Source organism: Mauremys mutica, chromosome 2 (genome assembly GCF_020497125.1).
Source record: "Mauremys mutica isolate MM-2020 ecotype Southern chromosome 2, ASM2049712v1, whole genome shotgun sequence".
In the NCBI taxonomy this organism is placed as follows: domain Eukaryota; kingdom Metazoa; phylum Chordata; order Testudines; family Geoemydidae; genus Mauremys; species Mauremys mutica.
Window position 1 is genome coordinate 132,955,972 of NC_059073.1, and position 24,111 is coordinate 132,980,082.

The following is a 24,111-nucleotide window of genomic DNA, read 5'->3' on the forward strand; positions in this document are numbered from 1 at the left end:
CATCTAGTAGCTTCTGTAAATTTTTCCCCTCAGTTCCCCATCTGTGAAATGGGGCTAGCAGCCCTGCCCTCCCTCACAGGGGTTGTGAGGAGAGAGACATTAAAGGACAGCATCTGAGCATCTCACAAATACCTAAGATAGTGAGATAAAGTAAAATCCTCCCTGAAACTTCATGCCAAATTCAGACTACATTTACACATAAATCACTCCAAGGGCACAGCTGTGCTTTTGTAGCGCTTCAGCACAGACCCTCACGACAGAGCTGGGAGGGGTTGTCCCGTCATTACAGGCCATCCACCTCCCCAAGATGTGGTAGCTAGGTCAACACAAGAATTATTCCATGGACTAGCGCTGACTACACTGGGAGTCAGGTGGGCTGACAACGTCTCACAGGGGGTGGATTTTTCACACCCAGGAGAGGGACAGCTATGCCAATGCAAGTTTCCGGTGTAGACTGACCTTGAAGTTAACTGGAGATTTTCCTACTCTAGGAAAGGTTAACTCATCGACCCTGCTATGTCACTCAGTGGTTTGAAAAATCCATACCCCTGAGCAACATAGTTAACCCCACCTTCCCCCCGGTGTAGAAGGTGCGAGGCTGAGGGACGACTTCTTCCATCCACCTAGCTACTGCCTCTCTGGGAGGTGGACTAACTACAGCAACAGGAGAACCCTGCCCGTCGGTGTCACGAGTGTCTACACTGAAAGAGACAATGACAAAGCCTTCCTAGTATGCTTCTCCCACCCCTTTACTTCTCAGTTTAATTTCCCTATGGAAAATCCCCATAGAACTTAATAGAGAATGGTAACATAAGAACGGCCGTACCGGGTCAGACCAATGGTCCATCTAGCCCAGTATCCTGTCTACCGACAGTGGCCAATGCCAGGTGCACCAGAGGGAGTGAACCTAATAGGCAATGATCAAGTGATCTCTCTCCTGCCATCCATCTCCATCCTCCAACAAACAGAGGCTAGGGACACCATTCCTTACCCATCCTGGCTAATAGCCATTAATGGACTTAGCCACCATGAATTTATCCAGTTCTCTTTTAAACGTTGTTATAGTCCCAGCCTTCACAACCTCCTCAGGTAAGGAGTTCCACAAGTTGACTGTGCGCTGCATGAAGAAGAACTTCCTTGTATTTGTTTTAAACCTGCTGCCTATTAACAGTGATAGGTTTGAGCAACTACCCTGAAGAACTGAACAGAGGATTCATCTGCTGTGGATTGGATACAAAACCCAACAGAAGGAACTGAAGAGAGAGAAAAAACAATGAGGAGCCATTATGGCACCTTAGAGACTAACAAATTTATTTGGGCATAAGCTTTCGTGGTCTAAAACCCACTTCATCCAGAAAAGCCTATGAAAGCTTATGCCCAAATACATTTGTTGGTCACTAAGGTGCCACAAGGACTCCTCGTTGTTTTTGCTGATACAGACTAACACGGCTGCCCCTCTGAAACCTGGAGAGAGGGAAATCCTGTTGGTCTTTACAGTGTCCCTTCCCTATTCAATTCAACAGCGTTTTGCCATAAGGTCCTGCAGTCTCTGCACTTCCCAGCATTGGCTGGCACTGAAAGCACTAGTGTCAGAAATAAAATACAATGTGTAAAAATAATTATTAACGGGGCTCTGATCCTTTAATTGGATCAGGGTGCAGGCATGTATACTGGGGGGGCGGGACCTGCTGGAACCTGTGCAGAAAGAACACCATTGATTGAAGGAGACTTGGCCCAGGTGTAAGTGTCTCCCTACAGAAGTAGGGCTGTAGGCTCTGGGGGATAGTAGACAAGGGGCACATTCTCCTGCCCCCTATGAAACTAACAGTGACTTCAGTGGAGTTTCATACTGGTGTAACAGAGAACAAGTCTGGCCTTGTGCCATGGGCCTCCCGCCTCCTCGGGCGCTCCTTCCCCTACTACGGGTATTATTTGTATTGCAACAGCCCCTAGGGACCCCAGTGATGGAGCAGGGCTGCACTGTGCTAGGTGCTGTACAAACACAGAACAAGCAGGTGAGACCTTTGCACCCTGAAGGGGTAGATGAGGGCAGGGTGAGGGGGGTTGTTTCTGATGGGGTTCCACTGATCCCCGACTTCCTAAGGGTCCCAAGTCCCCTGTGCTGAAGGATTCTTCTAGCTCAGACAGTTCCTGTGTTGCACATACTGGGAACAAAGCCTGAATCCTTAAGGGGCCAGGCCCCTAGCAATGAGACGGCATCCCCGGGCTTGCCCACTCTCCAGCAGCTCGGAGACAGCCCTGGAGAGTGACTGTGGTGATGTGGATGCCTGTGTGGTAGGAAATGGACCCAGGCCCCTAGAAAGCCCACAAGTGGTAATGACAGCCAGTCACTGGTTTACAACCCAACCAGCTGTCGCTCCCCCCAGCCCCGAGCCAGCCAGGCACCATTGCACTCGTGCATGCAACACCAAACCTCTCTTTCTTGTCTGGTTTCCAAGGCACTGGTTTAATGAAAGGCACAATTTAAAACCCATTTAGTTAAACCACAGCTGCAAACCCGTGTGGAGAGTCTGATTTTGGTTTAAATCAGGCTTATTTCAGGTTAGCATCAGTCAGTCAGGAACAGGGTGAAGCTGAACCAGATTAAGCCATGATTACCTAGAAATAAAAATGCCTGCCCAGGGGTCTGCAGCAGGTTGGTGTGCAGACAAAACCCAAGCAGGAGGGCTCTGCTAGCCTGTTGAGCAGTGGGAAGTGAACTAGGAGGAGGTTTGCCCTGTGCTTGACATGCCACCCCAACACAGATGCAGTAGCTAGACTTCCAAAGCTGCAGAGTGCATTTAGCAGTTAGTGACAGATTTGCACTGATAATTTTCAGACAGCTTTGCATTCCAATGCCTATTCGGTGGTCACTCTCCCAGGGACTAAAGATGTGCTAAGGAGAAGGCTACTAACCATGTGAGGAAGAAGCAAACAGCTGCTGTCAAATGCATTCCTACCAGTTAACCCCCTCAAGAGACAAGCTAATGTCTGGAACGTTTGGAGACACACCGGTGCATTTTCTGTAGTGCTACTCCCGCCACAATCCACAGCTTAGCAGCACCATTTCTGGTTCCCCAGGGGCTGGTACACACAGCCTTCATTGTCCCATTGCGGAACATACCTCTTGGGGAGCGACCTCTCTCAGCGAGTTTGAGGCTATCCTGAGGAAAGCAGTTAGATTTGCTTGCTTTGGGACAGAGCTGAGCTGGTCTCCCTTGGACACAGTAGAGTTAGTTTTATCAGTACCAGTTAGGACACCGATATGCATTGTCGAGCCACCGTGTATTTCCACTCAACAGGAAAACACATTGGGTCATGCTGTTGTTTAAAGGAGTCTCCATTTCATCCTTAGCGAGGTTTCAGACATTTACTATTTGGCCCTGAGTTAGCAGTCTTAGCAAAGAGGCCAAGGGTTATCTTCCCAGCCCCAGAGATGGTCCCTGCAGGCTCTTGGCTGTTAGGAAGTTTGTTGCGCTGTGGTCTGTGTTTTACCAAGCAATAGGTTGCCATTATTTCACCAAACAAAAAAATGAAAATGGCAGCAGCCACTCAACACTCCTGAGCAACGGTACAAAACAAACTAGCCGAATGAGTCACCTAATTCAGTAACAAAGCAACACATGGGCCCAGCACTCACATGCCATCCTGGAACAACAAACCAGCAGGCAGAGCCCAGCACCAAGGAGCAAATCAGTGCATGCAGCCCAGTACTAAAGAGTGACCCTACAGTAACTAACCAACATACACAGCCCTGCGTTTATGAGGGGTTCTGTAACAACAAATCAGTGTGTGCTCAGGTTATGAAACGGTTTGCCCAAGGAATCAACGAACACATGCAACAAAGAAAACACAGCCTGGGTAAGAAAGGGGGTTTGATTTCCAGGGTAGAAAAACAGTCAGCAAGGAATGATAGGTATTTTTAAATACCTGGGGACTGGGCTTCCACATAAAGATGAAGCAAAGTGACAAGAGACAGGAAATCAAATGCGAATGCCGCCACTCAGACCATTATGTTAAAAAATCCCAGCTGTGCTATTTCAACCCAATCAACAATTCCATTAATCACCTGTCATTAAACATGTGGCAGGTCTGTGGATACTAATGATAGGGGCAACACTTGCACTAGGCTGCCAGCCAAGCCCATCTTTTAGCACATGGTTTACAGACAAGTAATGCACCCCAGAAAACACAGAGATCTGTATTGAAAGGGCTTAGCTGCTCTTGGCACATCTTATGCAAAAGAGGGGAAAATTAAGGTTCCTCCTGGCTCAGGGATGCAGTGTTACCTAGTAGTTAGAACGAAGGAGTCCTTGCTCTGGGAAGGAGTGCTACAGAGTGGTCAGAGCAGAGGGCAGTAAGGCAGCACTGCTGGGCCCCACTCTCCAGAGCTCTTTCAGACTTTTAGAATCTCCCTGTGGAATCTTTCCGGGGCAAGATCTGTGCCAAAGTCGCTCCAGCTGTAAATCGAGAATCCTACTGCTTACAAACCCGGAGGACTGGTGTGAGGATTAATGAATGCAACGGAGAATCACGGTCAGGGGACCAGCCAGGTGAATACACAACAAATCAAAATGTATTTTTAAAATAGCATGTAGTTCCAATAAACTATTCATGAATTTACAGTAGGACCCCTATTTTATGAACTAATTAGGGGGTTAATAAAATTGAACATAGCAAAACTACAGTCATTCAGTGACAGTACATAATGAATGGTGACAGATGTCTACAGTACAGTATGCCTGATTTTTCTTGGTTTGAGAGAACCGCATCTTTTCTTTGGTTCATATAAGAAGTCATTCATAAGATAAATGTTCATAAAATCAGGGTACTATTGTATTTGTCAAATTATCAGCCCAGCTTTATAACTGGATGGGGGATAATAATAAACATCAAATAGCTTATTTGAAAGTTATTGTGGAATCTACCAAAACATTATTCAGTGATTTATTTGATCAGTTGTAGTTTTCTGTGCATGTTTTGGATATGACCAAGCTCTTTAGAGCTTGCAAAACACAATTTCTAAGCAATTTAGGATAAGGAAAATATATAGGTAATCAAATCTCAGGCTTCAGGTTTGATCACTCTAGGAGTCAGGAAGGAATTCTGCCTCCCACCTTAGAGCATTTCACACTTGACTAGGTGCTTCATGGTGATACTTTGCCTTTCTTTGAACCATCTAGTATGAATCACCCGTGGAGACTACACTGGCTTCGATGAACCAAGGCCCAGATCCATAAAGGTATTTAAGGGTCTAACTTTCATTTGTTTATTTCAGTGGAAGTTAGGAGCCTAAATACCTTTGTGGCTCTGGGGCCAAGTGTCGGATTCATAGATTATAAAGCCTGGAGGGACCGTTGTGATCATCTACTCTGAGCTCCTGTATAACAGGCCATTATACTTCCCTCATTTGATATGTGAACTCTTGTGACCAAGATCTTCAAAAGTGAACAGTGATTTTGGATGCCCAATGTGAGAACCTTACAAAGTTTGGATTGCAGGGGAGCTCAGTGCTTTCTAAAGTGTAGAGCCTGTTAAGATGTCTCAAATTAGGCACCTAAAGTCACTAGCCACTTTTGAAAACCTTTGGCCTACACTCATAAATGACATATCTGCCTATGCATAACTGTAGAAAGGATTAATGATATTTGGAAGTATTTGCTATATGTTCAATGTGGCTATTTTAGATGATGTGGGAAATAGAATCAGTGAAAGTTAATTTATCGTGATTATTTCTAGCAAGAGGCAGTGCTCATCTGAAAAGTCCAACTGGGAGCGCATAAAGATTTTAATGGGAATAAGCGTCCAGCCACTTTTGCACCAAAACAAACACCTACAGTATCAAATGTCCCTTCCTAGCTGAGCTTTGTTAAAGAATCCCATGGGCTGAGATAAACGCTCACAAAAAATGAGACTATCTATCCAGAGACAAATCAGTTGGACATGCCTTTTTATTTTTGTAGCAGCTTATTGCAGGCTGTCCTATAAATTGTGCAACTCATTTCCTGTAACAGATCTATTGTCACCCTTTGGAAAGGGGAAGGAACATAATGTAGGAAAACTGGTTACAGGAGTCATACAACAGATCTGCTTTTGATCATCCAGCTTAGATACACGTAGGTTGCATGAAATCCTTAATAACTATGCTCCTTTTTGTAACCTGATGCTGGATAAACATCACAGCATGCTCCCTAATAGAGAAAAATCTGCTTATCCTGCAGTCTATGCAAAACCCTGAAGTGTCAAACATGTAACAGTTCTTTTGTAAATGGCTTCCCTCATCATTTGTCTGCCAGTGTCCCTCAGCTGTTTTGAAAAAACCCTGTTTTTAAAATGTGACCTGAGTGTTCTAGTCTATGGAAACTCATGTTATCCAGTTCTCTGCAGAGCCAAACTTGACTGGTCTCTCAAGATAATGAGTGCACAGTATGGGCTTGTCTACACACAGAAGTTGTATTGCTTTAGCTATACTAGTGCAGTTAAAAGAGTACAGCCTCCCCTTGTGTGGATGCAGTTTTAGACCAGTATAGTTTTGGGAAAGGGAAGACGCTATACTGCTCTAAGACAACTTTGTACTGATAGAACTGTGTCCCCTCCAGGTTGTACCACTATAACTATTTCAATTAAAAAAAAAAATCACCCCACCTTTACCAAAATAGTTACACTGATTGAGAAATTGCATGGAGAATGCCTGAAAGATACTTTTATGGGGGTTTATTTAGAGCAAATAGTCTATGTCATGTGCTATTCCCTCTGGTTTCTTTCTACAACATCTGTAATTTTGATAGGCTAATTGAAATGTTAAATTCTGCTCTGGTGGCTCAGATATTTGTGCTGGTATCTTTAACTCCCAGTCTGGATACTACTCCAGAAAAGCCATCTCAGCTCAGGCACAAAGCACCTAAGCTGTTACCCCTAGTCCTCTGCTGGTTATATCAGTGACCAGAAGATTGCACTCCTTTTGGAAAATGTGAATGTGATCATCTCTTGCGCATAGCTACCAGCGCTTTAACGAAAGAAAGCAAACTCAACCAAGTGATGTGCATATGGATTTACCAATTAACAAAGTGAAGCAGTAAGTTCTATTGCTCTATGGTACAGATTCTGCTAATGGTAGGAAAAGCTCCCTAGATACAGATCACAGTAAAACCCTACACACATGCTAAGCACTAGTGTCAAGATAGGTATGGAAAGACTGCTGAAAGCAACAACTCTGAATACCTATTCCTGTCAGATTGCAAGCGTTTCATTTAAAACCTTATCGTTGATGCAGTTTGATCGGTGTCATTTCTTTTGTCTTTGTTTCCTTTGTAATTCTCAGAGTAATAGAGTAATTTAATGTGATGTGTCCTTTGTGATTCATTAGCAGACTTTTCAACAGTAAAAAGCAGATAAAGACACATGATCTGCCTTCTCCCCCAGATAGTCTTGTGGAAGCCCCACTTCCAATCCACATCCCAATGCTTTACACTGTGTTCACTCCCTCCCTGGAGCACCCAGTCAGACAACACCTGCAGCCGGTTGTGCCTTCAATAGCATTGAAAACTAAACATTCAGTCAAAGCTGGTATTTGTCATCAAGCTGTAAATAATCCCTGCCCGATAAGAGCAGAAAATTATAAAGGAAACTCCAAATTTAAAGACAGTATCTAGCTAGCAAGACGCTAGAGTGCAACCTGCTACCAAGCATTGCTCTGATCCAGTTGTCTTGACTCCAGCAAAATTATTGATTTCAATTAGGAGCTTTGCCAGTACAGAAATGCTGGATTGGGCCTGGTGCCCTGTACCAAAGTAATCTGGTGAAAGACAAGCTCTAAGCAAGAATTTTAACATAGGTCAGAGAGAAGAGACACTCAAGAAGGAACTAAGGTAAGTGGTCCTCATTTATATGATGAAAGGGTTTAGTGGTTTGGGGGAACAGGAATTACAGGGGGTCCCTAATCAATACACTTGAACTGGAGGCCTTGAAGGAGATGCTAGGTATAGCTGGGGACAGGTAGTGAGGTCCTTTCTACTGCAGGTAGGAAACTTGCTGCAGGCTCCAGTCTGGGAGCGGAGTGCAGCTGAACTGCTCCTCTTAGGCAAATGTGGCTACAGGTGTCTCCTTTTAAGACTAGATGGGCTAGAGAGGGCTTTCTGAGGCTTGCCTGCAATAGAAAGAAGTTATTAAACCCTCTTTTGAGGGAGGAGGGGAGGTGATGGTTTGGGATAGGATTTTTTTGGGGTGCTTGTGAAAGGATGAACCACCAGAGGAGCTGACTACAGCACCTCTATGGACACAGGGCTTGAGAACTCATTCTGGAAGCATGCTGGGAAGACGTTTCAATCTCTTGCAAGTGACTAGACATTGAGGTGTTGTGGATTTCTAGTAGTCCTGGGAAGCATTAAAGGTGACCTCAGTCTTAAAAGGCTAGTTGGACTTTGGGGCATTCTAGATGTTTTGTAATGGGGATTGTGTGTCTGCTATTTGCTGGACTGGGGCAGGCACGTCCAGGCCCCCTCAAACCTAAGGGCCTTCCCTCCCAATTAACAGGGACAAACCACTAAGCCCAGGGCACAATTGCTTACATGAGACAAGGAAGGAGAGTGAGGTCACAGGTTAAAAATGAGGGCTCCAGAGGACACTGTGCAGAGAACCCTCAGCAATGCCTACCACTCCTCAGAGGCATCTAAGGAGTCAGTGGACATTGCCCGGAGACACGACTGGACACGGGACTGGAAATAAGCCCCAAATTGCAAAGCACCCGCCCCTCCCGCAGTGATAGATAGCTGCCTTGGCCTGTGCCAGGAGGAGACGGACAAGGTTGTCCTGTGCCAAGGTGGGGCCCTGGATGGGGTGTCCATAAATCAGCACGTGGGGAAAAGTGCAGCCAGAATCTCAGTAAGAGGTTCGGGAGGAGCTGTAACCTGATGCTCTACATGGATGTGCGCTAGGGTCTCCCTCTCACTGCAGAAGGGACAAGTGTCAGGGGAATTTGTGAACCACACCACATACACGCCTGTGCTCATGGTTCCACGGAAGAGCCGCCAATATCCCTGGTGGGCCCAGAATATAGTCTGGCCCACTGGAGATCCTCACCCTTCCCATGCAGCAACAGGTCCTGCCACACAGTGTGGAACACAGGGGCAAGGAAGCGGATGCTATGAGGCGCGAGTGTGTACAGATGTGCTGTGGATGCAGTTTGGAGCCAGACCGGCTGGACATCATTCAGTTGGCTGAGGTGGTTCAGGGAGGCTCTGGGGGCAGAGGCCCAACAACACATTATGGAAGGGGAGGGGTGGGAGCCCCCTCCCACAGGACTGGCTCAAGGAAAGCAAGAACAGCAGGAGACCAGGCTGCCCTCACCTCCCGAAGCACCTGACAGGGGACACTCAGGGTGGGAAGCCCCATGCACTGGTCAAGTGCTGCAGCATGCACCCAGCCCTTCTGAGTGTAGTCCAGGTGGTCTCTGATTCTGGCGGCCCCAGCCAGGCCCATCCTCCAGCACACCAAGGGGGGACTCCACCACCTGCAGTCTAAGGCACATCAGTGGGTGCTGCCCAGTGTCTCTTTTTGAAGCACTTATGCCCAGGCCCTTGTATGACAGACTCTGGCCTCAATCTAGTTTGTGGGATTGCCCTAGTATAGCTTTCCGGCACAGTAATAGGCAGCAGTTTGCTTGCTATAATCAGCAAAGACCAAAAACCCACATTATGGCATTAATCCCCAAACCTGGAGACCCCAAATTATTTTATTTCTCCCCTGATATTACATTTCAGTCACCTTTACAGTACTGATATACACCAATTAACAAAGGCATAGAAACATGAAACAAAAAATCATAGAGAGCTTTCCTCCTCTCACTGTTGCCCATCGCCAGCAGGGGCCAGACTCATGGATTTACACCCATATGAATCGGTTGATACTTTCAGTCCTCATGTAACAGGATGTGTTCTGCTCTCAGTCAAAGCGAATGGACTGCCCTTCGTAGGAAAGAGCAAGTCACTCAGAAAAGCACGGCTATTCTAGAAGCCTAGCTGGTGGGAGCCCTCACACTGAGGTCCCATTCTTCACTGGACAAACACTCTCAGGGCACACACTTTAGATGTCCATGTCAAATTGAGCTTCCTCACCTATTGAAAAGAAATGACAAAAATGCAGGTGAGTACTTGATGAAGTCTTACGTTAAATATCAAACACTACATGGATGTGACGCTCAGAGACCAGCAGCCTCACAAGAGCATAGAAGTTTGGATGTGGCAGTGAAGATTGGGGAAACTCTCAGCCTGCTATGTACAGGAATTGAGTTTTCCTGGAAAACTGCTGAGAGAGATGGCGGCTTGCTCTGGTGTTAGGGGGAAAATCATTCCTCTTTGGTCTGATGTTCTGCTCTCCTTCTATACAAAGAACATCTACTCTGCCAGCAGGCACTCTGCCAATGTAGAGCGCACAGAGCCTCAGAGACGTGATGCATCTGGGGGGATCTGAGAAGAGAAATCCGCCCATCATCTGGAACACTACTCAAAAAAATCCACATCAACAGAAGGATTTTCTACCTTTTCCCTATGACACACTTGACCACAAATATGGGTTTCTGTTCGCAACAAGAGGCAAATGGAATTTTTAGTCAGCACAGCATGATGAAATTACTGTTTCATGTATGATTGCTATTGTAGTTGCTGCTGTTGATAGGACGCCAGTGTAAGCCAGGATACTACTACTCAGCTGACCCATAAAAGATATCACCTCACCCACCCTGTCTCTAACATCCCGGGACCAACATGGCCACAACACTGCAAGTTACATAAATGGTCAGCTCTGTTACACTCCTTATTGCCAGTGATGCAGAAGAAACTTTTCAGGTACCAAACTGAGCCAGAAGAGGAACAAATCTTACTTTGTCTTGTAGTTTGATCAATTTTGATAGTTGAAGCCAGGGAGTGAGACCGTGACCAAAAGTTACCAGCCAAATCTTGCTCAGTGGTCCGTGTGAGCTAAGTTAGGAAACTCAACCTACTTAGTTTTCAGTGGACACATGCCCACATCACAAAACTGACAGTGCAATTTACAGTAATTGGTCCTTGAGACTAGACATCTCTGCAGAGAGATCAAGGACTGTATGGGCCACAAACTCAATTCCCCTTTCATCCCCATACCATTGTGGTGTAAGGAAGAAGCACATTAGCAAAGGATGTAACAGGCAAAGCTGAGCTGCACCTATTCTGTAGACAGAAGATTCACTTTCCAGGGCAGTTAATCCAGCAGTAAGTTTCACCACTGCTAAATTAATATGAATGAGACAGAGGGAGAGAAAGAAGGAACCACACGGGATAGATGTTAATGCATTACTGGAAGATGCTCATGCTACAGTGATGCGGTTGGTATAAGAACAATGTCTAACCCCAGAGATATCTTGATTTAGCCTGTATCCACAATCCACACACAGCATCAATTCCTCCCTAGCTGTTATAATAATATTCTGGCTCCAGCCCGGGTGTGCTCTTGTGTATTTTCCAAGGAAAAAAGATGAAGCATGCAGTTATTTTCAGGCTTTGCCATGGAGTGCCACTCACCTATGCCCACCTTCTCCAAGTAATTGTGGACATGGTTGTTTTCAATCTTCAACTCCTCCACATTTGGACTGGTAACACCTGGAATGTCTGGAAGGTCACAAGGTGAGGTTTTGGCAACTGGGGAATTGCGGCATTCCATCAAAAACTTCCGGTCATAAATAATTCTTGTACCTAGAGGGAAAAAATGTGAAATACTGTCAGCTTTTAGCATATCTCAAAGTGCTTTACAAGGAAAGCAAATATCATTAGCCCTAACTTACATAAAACTGAGCCACAGAGAGTCCAGTAGCAGAGCTGGGAACAGAATGCAGGACCCAGTCCAGTGCTCAACCTACTAGGACACACTGCATCCCAGTCAACACCTAGTTACAAAATCTACATGAAAATAATATTTAGGCTCCTGCAAAACTACAAAAAAATCAGTCAAATTAAGATTTAAACTGCTTCTGTTAGTCTCATCCCATCTCCTTTATGGTTGCAGTACATCAATTTCACATGCTTTTCTGAGATTATCTACAATTCTGAAAGAACACACGTTTAAGCAGATAGATCAGGAAATTTGTAGTGGAAATTGCCTCTCTTTTTTTAAGTCAGATTTTTAGTGTTATTACAGCAGAGTTTTCTGCATGGAGGTATTGCCTTTATGTGCTCTGGGCTGGCTGTCCAGCTCAGAAAACTTACTTTACATTTGTTAGGATCACGTAACTAAAATCAATAAATGACTCCCATTTTATTTGCTGTTTATTCTAGTGGTGAATGGGAACCCACCCTATTGTTGCTGGTTTGTTAGAGAAGAATAAAATTACATCTTTATTAAAGGGCAGAATGCAAACCTTGAGGTGACGGGAGAGTTAAGGCTCCCTGCGGGGATTTAAAAGGAACATTGAGTAGGCTGAGCAGCCCATTCCCCTACCAAGGCATCTGATGTTGGAAAAATATCAAACCAGAGTAAAAAGATCCCTCCAAAGATACAACATCCATAATATAGAAAGAACTCAAAAGACCATGCCAAGGAAAGGCTGTAACATCTCATTTCAGGATTGGACATTTAATACATTATCCTCATCCAACCAAACAGGACAAAGGAATCCCCTCCCTCCCCCTCGCCCCCATGTTCTCAGCTGACTGTATGCATGTGGACAAGAAGAAATCAGAGATAACATCTCCCCTGGAATGCTAGGCACACTCGTATATTCCATAGCATGGCTGTAAAGTCATGTAACTAGATATTAAATTTCGAGGAAATTATGCTAATAATTTTCCAAGACACTGGAACCTTTTCAAAAATGAAAATAATTGTGACTAGTTTCTACAGATCAAAGAAGTAGAATTAAACTAGCAATTTCTCCAATTCAGATCTATGCTCCAGCACAAGTGCAGTTAATCAAGATTTGGGTAAAGAAACAACCCTAGCCTGCAGTTATAGCCTTTGGTAGCTGGAAGACTTACAAAATAAGGACAGGGTTCCTAGAACTGCAGTTAGCATACTAGGTATTAGGAGTACATTTCATAACAGGCTTGCAAGAACTGCACATTCCTGGTTTACATTCATTCGGGCAGAGGCACATGCCTTGCGCTATTACTTATGAAACTAAATAACCTGTATACCCTGCTCTGACTTGTTACAACAGTTGTCAACACAAGGGGATGGATGGATGTTCAAGGTTTATAAAGGCCCCTTCCACCCGGAGAAACATGCAAATCTGATCAGTTTAAAAAATCTGTTTCAATTCACGCTATTATAAGAACCATTTGGTGAAACAATCTGCATCAGCTTCTGCAAAGCAAGCTTTACTCCCTGTCCCAAGACAGCTGATTCCTGGCTTTGTCCCTCATTTCCAACAGAGCCCCAGCCATGCACAGGGTATTCTGCGTAGCAGAAGCTGCTCTCTTCTATAAGCTTCTGGTTGGTCTTCCTCTCTATGAGGGTTTTGTACTGGCATCCAAGCGGTAGTATCTGAGCACATTCCTGCACTGTGTAGTTGGAGGAGGGACATCTGGTCCTTGCTGTTAATGTTCCCATCAAAACTAAATTCGTTAGAAGTATGAAGTGTACCGGTAATAGCTGTGATACTTTGATCAAAGATTGTGGGAGACAGGAGGAACAAAGAAAGCTCCTTGAAACCCTAGCAAACTTAAACTAGTGCACTACAGACTCCTAATTAAGAGAGGTTTTTTTCCAGAATTTGGCTCCTGACCCACCAGTTTCCTTCTTAAGGACACTGCTATAACTCTTGGAAGCGATGCACAAGTTACTAAATCCTAGAAAGTGTTAACAAGTTTCTGGCTCAGCAGTTATTGTCTTCAAAAGTTTAATGGCTCTAACCAGTTAACTGTATGGTCCCTGGGCTCAACCTCACATTCCCTGTGTGCCCCAGGCTCCCACTGACTCCTGGGGGGATGTCAGGTGAACAAGGAATGCAGGCTCAGGCCCTTACAGTGACAACCTGCTGCAGCTCCCCAGCTGCTGAACTCATTAAAAAGCCATGCATGATTTCAGCTGCTGCCTTTGGTTTATTTTAGGGGCCATTCAGCATTCTAGCTGCATGGCCAAGCAAACTTTATTCTTCCAACTGCCTTCTGGTTAGGATGGATAAGGTAACCAGCATCCCCCCCAGCCACAAAAACTGTATGGTATGATGTGGGTAGGGTGACCAGATAGCAACTGTGACAAAATGGGACAGAGGGTGGGGGGAAATAGGCACCTATATAAGAAAAAGTCCCAAAAAACAGGACATCTGGTCACCCTAGGTGTGGGTATATTGAGCTGGAAGCATACAGCACAGAGAAGCCTTCCCAACCCAGAGCACTACACACTCCCCATAAACTGCAGAAACGTTCTTCTCACTGGAAAATCCCTCTGCCAGCAATCAGAGTGCTACACAAAACCACCCACTCTCCACTGCTCCTTTCAACCCTCGGACAACAACATTCTACATGATGTGTGTTTACATCAAGGAACTGAGCGCCTAAAGCTGAGCTGGCGAAGGCTCCCAAGCAATTAGCTCATGTGGACTGTACTTAGAGAAGGACAATACCCATGTGGCCTTGGAGGGTCAGACAAGGATCCAGGACAAGCCCTGAGTGCAATATTAAAGAGAACAGGCTCCGTAGGTTTAAAGGTCATGCCTGTTTCTGACCCACACCACTTCTTGGTGCTGAGCTCTGATTTAATTTTATTTATCTTTTTGTTCTGGACTGCTGCAAATGAAAACTTTTCACCTCCTGTGCTGCCAGAGGGTAGTGGGTCCTTTCCCCTGATCTGTGATCTCGTTCTGTTGGGGCTCCTGGAGCACAGAAGGATCAGGTAACAATTCTGAGATGGTGCATCTGAATCCTGAGTTCATTTTGGTAGCACCAAGGCTAAGCTTGGACCCACAGTGAACCACAGTTCAAGGGTTTTAAATCTACTTCAGCAGCTGAATTTGACAGACCCAGGAATTATTCCAGCCCAATCTGAACATCTCTGCCTACATGTTCCTGCCAATGGAGGATCCTGGCCCAAAGAAGTGCTCAGATGTTCTCCCAGAGGGAACACTTCCATTCACTAAGTACATTCTGGGGACTCACTAACTCCTTTGGATGACTGGAGGGTGTTTTCCTGATGCCACTGAAAATGGCAAGTTAGATAAAGGGAACTCCACTTCCAACAGTGTACGTGAGGGGATGCCGGCGGTGCATCTCAGGGTTGCAGCGCTCCCAGGGTCACTTCAGGACACATTAGTCAAGGAAGAGCTCATCTTTCTTAGACTCTATGCAGTGGAGACATCCTAAAGCCAGAACTGGGGGTCAAGTAGTATAGGAGAGCTAACTTGCACATGTCCAATGACTGAAAAAGCAAATTACTGCCCTTTCTTTCTGCAGAATGGAATTTAGCCTATTGCCACAGAGCCTGCAGAAGTTGGTAGCTATGAAGAGTTTCCTAATCAGTGGCCTTAAATAAATCATTCAAAAGCTAAAAGCCCACTCATTCTGTAATAGCATTGACATGAGACAAGTGACTATTTCAGGAACACAAAATGGTCGAGCTCTCATATAGTTTTCTCTGAGAAATCACATTCCAGTATCATCCCATAATGACTCAACACGACTCCCTGGGGTTCATATCTGGATTTTTCCAATTCATTCATTTTCACCCAAGGTAAAGGAAGAAAACACGCACTGAGTTTGCTTGCAACTTATCAGAATCAGGCAGACCATAAATAGTCAAACCAATTTTAAATCTTAGGGTAATACTCTCCAAAAGCCATAGGGAACATATATGCCCTTCCAAACTTCCTCAGCACCAGACTACGGGTATGTCTGTCCTACAAGTGGTACAGAACTATAGCACAGCTATGTTGCTGCAGTGCAGGCACTTGCTAAAGAGACAGAAGGGGTTTTTCTGTCACTGTAGTAAATCCACCCCCTCAAAAGAGGTAGCTAGGTTGATGGAAGAATTCTTCCTTCAACCTAGCAGTGTCTACACCAGTGCATAGGTTGGCTTAACTATGTCCCTCAGTCTGAGTGTCACTGCTAGGTCAACCTAAGTTTTAGGTGTAGACCAGGCCTCTGACACCAACAGAACCGAACTGTGATAATTTGCACCAATGGCCAGAACGGTTACTGGGGATTTCTGATTTTGGCACTAAATCCTGTTTGCCTCACATGCACACAGTTCCACTGAAATCAATGGAACTACTTGGGAGATTAAAGTGAAGAACATTTGGCTTTGTAAAATTAGTCATGGGTGTTCCATAGCATATTAAATTTGCTCCTTTATTCTGAATAGTGCAACTTGATGTATTGTTTACAATACTTCACAGTACACCTGTAAAGGGATGGTAAAGTTTTATTAAAGATTTTCAATTAAACATTCCAAAGGAACAAGTATTTATGTAACACAGGACTGCACTTGAGAACTGTCTCTGCTATTGAACAGTGGAGTGCAATGGTCTTTTCATAATTATTGGGTTTATGGATCAGCACAAGGAAGATCAGAGAGACTGTACTATATTAAGAACTATTAGTAATTACTTCATTTAAACTGGTCTACAGATCAGTACATTTAAAGTGAGGTTTGAAGGAATTTTATTTTAAACTATTGACAGTAGCCTTGGAAAAGTGAGATTAAAACTCCATTGTTAATAATTACAGGGGATCAGGCATGAGAACATAAACATATGGTAACTACCCAGCAGCAATAAAACGCACGTTAACAGATAACAAGCAGAACCAAAGTGCATTATTACATGGAGCTTTTTAAACTCACTCTACATTTTTCAATCCATAAAACAGGCACACATTAAAATATTAGTTATCTGGATTATCCAGATCACTGAGAAATTAAATAGAATTCTTGAAAATAAAGGATGCTACTAGTGACTAGATATTTGAAAAATTTCCCCATTCCTTAGCTATTTTTTAAACATCTGTCCTATTAATTCTGGACTGATTATCTTTCAGCCTTTTTCTAAGTATTTAACTACTACTTCTAGTCAAAACAGTGTTTTCATTTAAGAATTTGTTCAGTTTTTTTGGCCTCTACTACATTCTTTACATCTCATTCATGATCCTCCATCAATGGAATGAAACATGGGTGAGTGACAACTGTAACTTATCACAGCACACGAACATATATTAAGAAATAATCAGTTGCTCCTATATGTGAGGCACAATTGTTGCAAGAGGCACCTAAGGTTTAAGAATTTCTATCGCTTGTGATCTCAGAGAACAAAACAGATACCTAGTACAAAAGACACTAAGACCTTCAGTTTCTTTGACCAAATGTTCTTAGACTAGCCTAATTGTTGGGTTTAAAAAAAAAAAGAGAAAGACACGCCAATTTAAGCTTCAGGCTTCTGTCTGACTTTTTTTTTTTAAACCACTACCGCTACATGCAACTTCTAAGGTCACTAGCATGTAAGATTAATTAAAAAAATCCCCCCACCTATTTATTTAAGTTGTGCATTTGACAGCACTTGCAATATAGCCAATTTCACTGTTCTGATGTTTATGTGGCTCTTTCATACAGCAGCAGGGGAAAAAGCCTTTTTTAAATGATGGAAAAGTGATTGCAAAACTACAGAGTGGCAGGGACTCAAGGAGTTGCAGTAGCTGGAAATACTTGCAACTCATTTGCAACATATGGTATTTCCCAGCGCAGTCACAGTCTCAGGCTAGTCTAAACAGACAAATTTATCAAGATAGAGTCAAGTGTGTAGACATACTACTGCTGAAACTGACTAGATTTCAAACTGACAAGCCGTTTAAAAGCCAAATCAGCAGAACAATTGTACAGTGTCCCAGGCAGTGCTTGAAGGCAGTTGTATATACTGTAGTTACAGGCTGAAATAACACTACAGCTGAAGGCTAGCGCACAGTGTAAGTCTTTTGAACTCCCAGTCTTTTTTAGATAAATAAATATGAACTCTGAAACAGCTGCGTTTGCGCAGACTTCGGAGTTAGCCAGATTATTCCCCAGCCATTGCAAATAGGGTGACCAGGTGTCCCGATTTTATAGGGACAGTTCCGATTTTGGGGGCTTTCTCTTATATAGGCTCCTATTATCCCCCCCACCCTCTGTCCCAATTTTTCACACTTGCTGTCTGGTCGCCCTATCTGCAAATGACCCGGGGGCTGCCCATGGGGGCGGGGCGGTTGCAATGAGGAGAAATGCCCGTCCCGACCCCGCGCTGAGCGGCAGCAGCAGCTCCTGGGGAAACAAGCGGCGCGTGGGCACGAGAACAGGGACCCGCTGCGCGCGGGTTCCCCTGGGGACGCAGCAGTGTCCGGGCACCGCGGGGCGCAGACAGCCCGGCCCCCCCCGCCCCCGGGGCCCGGCCCGGCCCGCTCACCGCCCGGCGTGGTCCCGAACACCGTGCCCCCGGGCGTGGTGCTGTAGTCGCCGGGCGGCAGCGGGGCCCCGTCGGGCAGGCTGAGGCGCTTGGCGGGGATGGCCCGGCTCGGCGTGTGGCCCTGGCGGCAGCTCCCGGACATGGCGACTGGGGCTGCCCGCGCGCCCGCCGGCCCCCCGACCCGGAACCAGCCGGCGGGCCCCGCCCCTTCCGCCCCGCGCGCGGCGCCACGGCCCGGGGAGCGGCGGCGGCGGCGGCAGGGCGCAGGCGTGGCCGACCGCTGACCCCGCCCACTGCCCCGCCCCTTCCCCTGCTCCCCCAGGGCCTGACCCCTCCCTTCCCCATCCCCTCGCCCCTCCCCGTGCCCCGCCCCTTCTGCTCCCCCCGCCCCTCCCCAGGGCCTGACCCCTCCCTTCCCCATCCCACCGCCCCTCGCCCCTCCCCGTGCCCCGCCCCTTCTGCTCCCCCCGCCCCTCCCCAGGGCCTGATCCCTCCCTTCCCCATCCCACTGCTCCCGGCCCCCTCCCACTGCCCCCAGCTCCCCTCCCATGCACTGACCCCTTCTCTCCCCCCCACCAACCCCCTCCATGCACCCACCTCTCCCCATTGCTCACACTAACTCTCCCCACGTGCAAGAGGGATGTATAACAACCCTCTCCTACACTGTACACACAGTCCCCACCTCAAGGAGTTTTGTAACCCAGACTGACAAGGCAGACAAAGTGGGGGAAGGAAAGAAGTACCTTCAAACAATACGCTTAGGGAGCAACCCTCAGCATCCCTGTCATTCCCATGGCCATAGGCTGGGTTGGTGGCAGGGCGGTTCATGAAGTATTTCTGGGCACAGGTTCTCTGCCTGTCCCATACTGTGCTCCCATGCAACAAACAAAACGTGTTTTGGGACACGCTTCCCAGCTAGCCATAAGGAACAGGAGGCAGTTGTGCCCCCCTGCCAAGTTCAGACTTGCTACCCAGCTTCTCCATGCAGCTAGGCTCTTCATGCCCCACTTGCTTCCCGAGAAGGCAGTCAGTGCAAGGGTGGCCCTCCTGGGTGGCCTTCAGCACCACTTGTGAAACTTGTGCAGTGACAGATTTCACAGCCTGCTTCTCCTTTGGGCGCCTGGCTAGTAATGAGGGTCACAAACGTGTGAACCTGCATTCGTGCTGAATGCTCACCTGTAGAGGTGACGGGAGAGAGAGGGGCTGAAACAAAGCATCACAAATGGCCCTTTCTGGGGTCTCTGGTTCAATATCAGGATCATATGGAGCCAAGCAAATACCCCAACGAACAGAGGACAGCACCCGGATAGCATACAAGAGATCTACTCTCTCTCTGTCTGTCTGCCTAGGCATTTTATACTGCACTCACCACCATGGTGTATGATTGCTCAGGTTTGAAGTCACTCTAAACATCTTTGATTCTAGAGATGGGCTTGCATCAAGGAAGAGCAGAGAGGTTATTTTACTTCTATATTTGGAACTGGTGTGACGGCTGCTGGGATACTGTGTCCAGTTCTGGTTCCCACAGTTCAAGACAGATGTTGATAATCGGAGAGGGTTCAGAGAAGAGCCATGAGAATAATTAAAGGATTAGAAAACCTGCCTTCTAGTGATAGACTCAAGGAGCTCCATCGATTTAGTTTTAACAAAGAGAAGGTTAAAGAGTGGCTTTATTATAGTCTATAAATACCTACCTGGATTTAACCTGGGGAGGTTCTCTGTGTCTGTGTTCTCTGGCCTTTCCATTATGGTACCAGAGTGGGGAGAGTGGACAGGGAAAAAACAAACATTTAATGGAAAAATTTGAAAAAATATTTACAAAAAAAGAGAAAAAATGTTAATTTCCCACAGAAACAATTACTATTTTTTCTGCCCTCATTGTTCCTTTGCTGTGTCGGGAACCGTGTGTCTCATGGCCTGGATGGTAGCGCACATCCCTCTTGAGTGTTTACTATTAAAAGCTGATTCGATTGCTACAGCCAGTGCCTCCATGGTCTTTGCAGCTGAAGGATGGGAACTGGTGCTATGGGGATGTGCTTTACCTGCTGGGCAGGAGTTGTGTAAAATAATTAATTGTGCCATACATGGGTGGGGAATCCTATCAAGTGCTAAATTCAATATAAAGAGGAATGCCTAGCTCTTAGGCAGCACTTTTCAGCAGTAGATCTCCAAGTGCTTTACAGAGCAGGTCAGTATCATCCCCATTTTACAGATGGGGAAGCTGAGGCACAGAGAAATGAAGAGACTTGATGACTGTCACCCAGCAGACTGGTAGCAGATCCAGGAAAAGAATCAAGCTCTCCTGACTCCCAATCCAGTGCTCTAACGACTAGGCCACTAGGCCTCCCTCTTTTATATATATTTATTTGTAAGGCACCTGACATGGGAATGTTGTCTCGCGGTCCTCTGGTTTGATAATATGAGCTCTCAGGGGAGGGGCTGTGTTTGTAAAGCACTGAATACATCTACGGTGCTGGATAAATGTTTTGTAATAATCATAACTATCAGAAGCCCAGGGTGTGTGAATTCAGCTTTAGTCTGATATGCAATCAATAAAAAGTTAAACAAACAGCAAGAGAGAGCTATGTTAAGCAAATTTAACCTTTGAATTGTGGTTTCTCTCTTGGATGCAGTTGGCAGCTGCTTGATTGGACTTGTCTCATTTTATACTTGGCTTTTTGCATTTGATATATGTGTGTATGCATGTATGTTAGCATGTAGGCATGTTAGAGTGTGTATGCATGTGTGTTAGTATGTGTTAGCCTGCAGGCATGTTACTATGTGTACATAGGTGGTCTTAGCATGTGTGTGAGCATGAGTACATGTGTGTGTGAGCATACTCGTATGTGTGTTTTGGGTGGAACTGCATTATTGTTAAGAGTTTTGTCCATTACTATGTACAGATGTGCACACCTAAGCCCCAGCTAGATGCTGTGAGTAGCCATGTGTCAGGCTAGTTTTACTTGGTGGATGGGTATTCCCATGGATTAAAGCTTTCTTGGAGCCACCCAGGTGGCTAAGATGAGCAGCGTTTGTCCCTTGGAGCAAAGTCACCCATCTTTGTGGCGAGTCATTTGGCAGCACACAGTCTGCAAGACCACCCTGCCACTCCAATTCCAGTGCGGTCCATTCTCACCAAGCAGTGTTTCCATCTGCATGCCCCCTGCTGGGCTGCTGGCACTTTAGCAGGCTGATGAAAGGTTGGCCACATGTTTGCATTAATGCAAACGAGGTAATTTGTTAAATCTATGGGACACAGTTGGCCTGGCACCCTATTACAACTCTCCCTGCTGGCTTTGTGGAAGGCAGCTGTGGGGTACAAATGCTGTTAGGAAATATGGAGATGAAGATGCCCAAATGATAGGCTGACCTAGGACAGGGGAAAGGTGTCAGCTACTGTCTGTCACCCTTGGAAAGGGTTTTGCATTTGTGTCCTGACTGAGATTGTTTTAAAGGGAATGTACATAAATATCAGTAGATGCTGTCCTAAAGCATTTACCAAAAAACTGTAATAGGCAACCTGACCTACAGAATAAATCTGGAAAGAAAAGTTCTTTCTTTGGCTTTGTCTACACTACAAAGTTGTGCAGCCTTATTTAGATCAATATAGCTAAAGCAGTACAATCCTCTCCTTTGCACATAGTTGTGTTGGTATATTTATACTTGTAGAGGTAATTCTGTACAAGTAGTGGAATAACTATACTGGTACAGGTTTCAGAGAGGTAGCCATGTTAGTCTGTATCAGCAAAAAGAACAAGGAGTGCTTGTGGCACCTTAGAGACTAACAAATTTATTTGGGCATAAGCTTTTGTGGGCTAAAACCACTTTTGTGGGCTAAAACGGTTTTAGCCCACAAAAGCTTACAGGCCAAAGAGCCTACAGGCTAAGGGCTCGATCCTGCAACCCGCTGTTCATTTTGGGCTGATGCACGGTTGCCCTGTAGCTTGCTGAATCATCTAAACCAATAGAAAGTGGGTGTAACAGCCACCTAAGGAGAATGGCAGCATTTTACCTCACTCTGAACTGCTGGCAATGGCTGCAGGGGTGATTCAGGCCCTTTGGGTGACATTCACCCCTGTGCAGAGGCCAGCGCACAGTCCAGGCACCACTTCAGCCCTCCTTGGAGGACTTTTGGGGGATTTCAGTGTTCTATAGGGCTTGCACAGAGTGATTGTTTTGTTGTTTGCAATGGGGCTGCCACGGGAACCTGGGGATCCTCTTCACTTTGCATCTGCAATGGCTCAGCATGGCCCACTTCCCTTTGTATGGTGCAAGAGTGCCCCCAACTGACCATGCAGCCCCATGTCCTCTGCACACTCACCTTGTGCACCACAAAGGGAAAGAACAAATATTAAATACACGAACCTCTTCCTCTGCAGATGCGAATACCTACCACCACCTCAGTGCCTGTGAAATGCCATGACCAGACCAGGCAGCTTCAGAAAGCCCCCGTCTTCCCCTTCACACCTGAGTAGCTGGGCTTGGTGCAGAGACACAGAGCCTGCCTGCTGTCACCAGTGCTGCTCCAGGGAGTAAGATAGGGGAGGGAGGGAGGACACTATTATTCCTGGAGAGGCTTTCCTTTTTTAACCTCCCTCCCACACATCAGCTGAGTGTCATTCTGTGCTCTGAAACTGTTCCACTCTGCAGAACGGACAAGAGATGGTGCAGGAGAGTCGGCAGGAGCATGTTCTAATCCAGTGTCTCCCTCCAGCCGGGATTCTCTGGGCCAGAACTCCAGCTGGCATAAATCAGCATAACTATAGAGAAGTCAATGGAACTCTGCTCATGGGCACCAGCCGGGGATCTGGCCCTTTGTCTCCATGGGATGGCATAGCATGCAGGAGTATCTGGAAATGAACTCGCCAGAAGGTGGCGTGTTTGATTACTATTTGTTTTACAACAGAACAGGCAGGCCCCATGTGAGATCAATGGCTCATTGTGCTATGCACATGGTAAGAAACAGACCAGACAGACAAAGTGGAGGAAGGAAGTATCATTATTCCCATATTACAGATAGGAAACCAAGGCACAGGGAGTTCAAGTGACTTGCTCACGGTCACAGAAAGTCTGTGGCACAGTCAAGGACTGAATGCAGGTCTCCTGAGTCCCAGGCCATTGCCTTCTCCACAAGCCTGTCCTTCCCCTCTTGGGCAGCAGCTCATGCCCTGCTCCAAGTGGCCACTTCTCCTTCCTGAGAACGCACTTCCCATCTCCTCTTCCTGCCCAAAGTCTGCTCATAATTCAGGTGCACAACAGCCCACATGGCTACTGACTGCACCTGCAGCTCTCATCGCCCAAGGAGCTCACTGCACGTTGCTCCATGGTGGCAGAGCTGCTGCTCTGAGCTGTGTTCCCCGGGGGCCTGTAGGAGGGAATTCTGGCTGAGCCGGTCAGAATTCCACCTGCAGTCTCCCACTGCAGTTCAGCCCTTCTGCAGCCCAGCCTATGGCTGCAAACCTCAGCCTGCCCCATGGTTTATTTCCCATTCAGACCTGTCACGGATCGTTTCTGGGACAGATTTTCAGAAGAGCTCAGCGCTCACAGCTCCTATTTAGGCATCCAAATGAGTGCCGGGTGGTCAAGAAAGTGCTCAGCGGCCTGTGAACACTGGGAGCTGGAAGGCTTTTGAAAATCCAGCCCTGTCTGTATCGTGGGGGCTGATTTTACAGAAGTGCTGGGCCTTGACCTCCCCTCTCCAACGTTACTGGGGGTTGGGAGAG

At 46.2% G+C, this 24,111-nt stretch overlaps 1 protein-coding gene across 1 annotated transcript; it reads right to left on the reverse strand.

Annotated features, from left to right (window-relative positions):
• Positions 1-9,690: 9,690 nt before the first annotated feature.
• On the reverse strand, positions 9,691-18,588 carry EIF4EBP1 (eukaryotic translation initiation factor 4E binding protein 1). Its single transcript, XM_045002804.1, has 3 exons — positions 18,389-18,588; positions 11,553-11,723; positions 9,691-10,112 (listed from the first exon to the last, which is right to left on the reverse strand). Exons 1-3 carry the CDS (start codon positions 18,528-18,530, stop codon positions 10,081-10,083), a joined length of 345 nt encoding a protein of 114 aa, XP_044858739.1. The 5' UTR covers positions 18,531-18,588; the 3' UTR covers positions 9,691-10,080.
• Between the last annotated feature and the right edge of the window lie 5,523 nt (positions 18,589-24,111).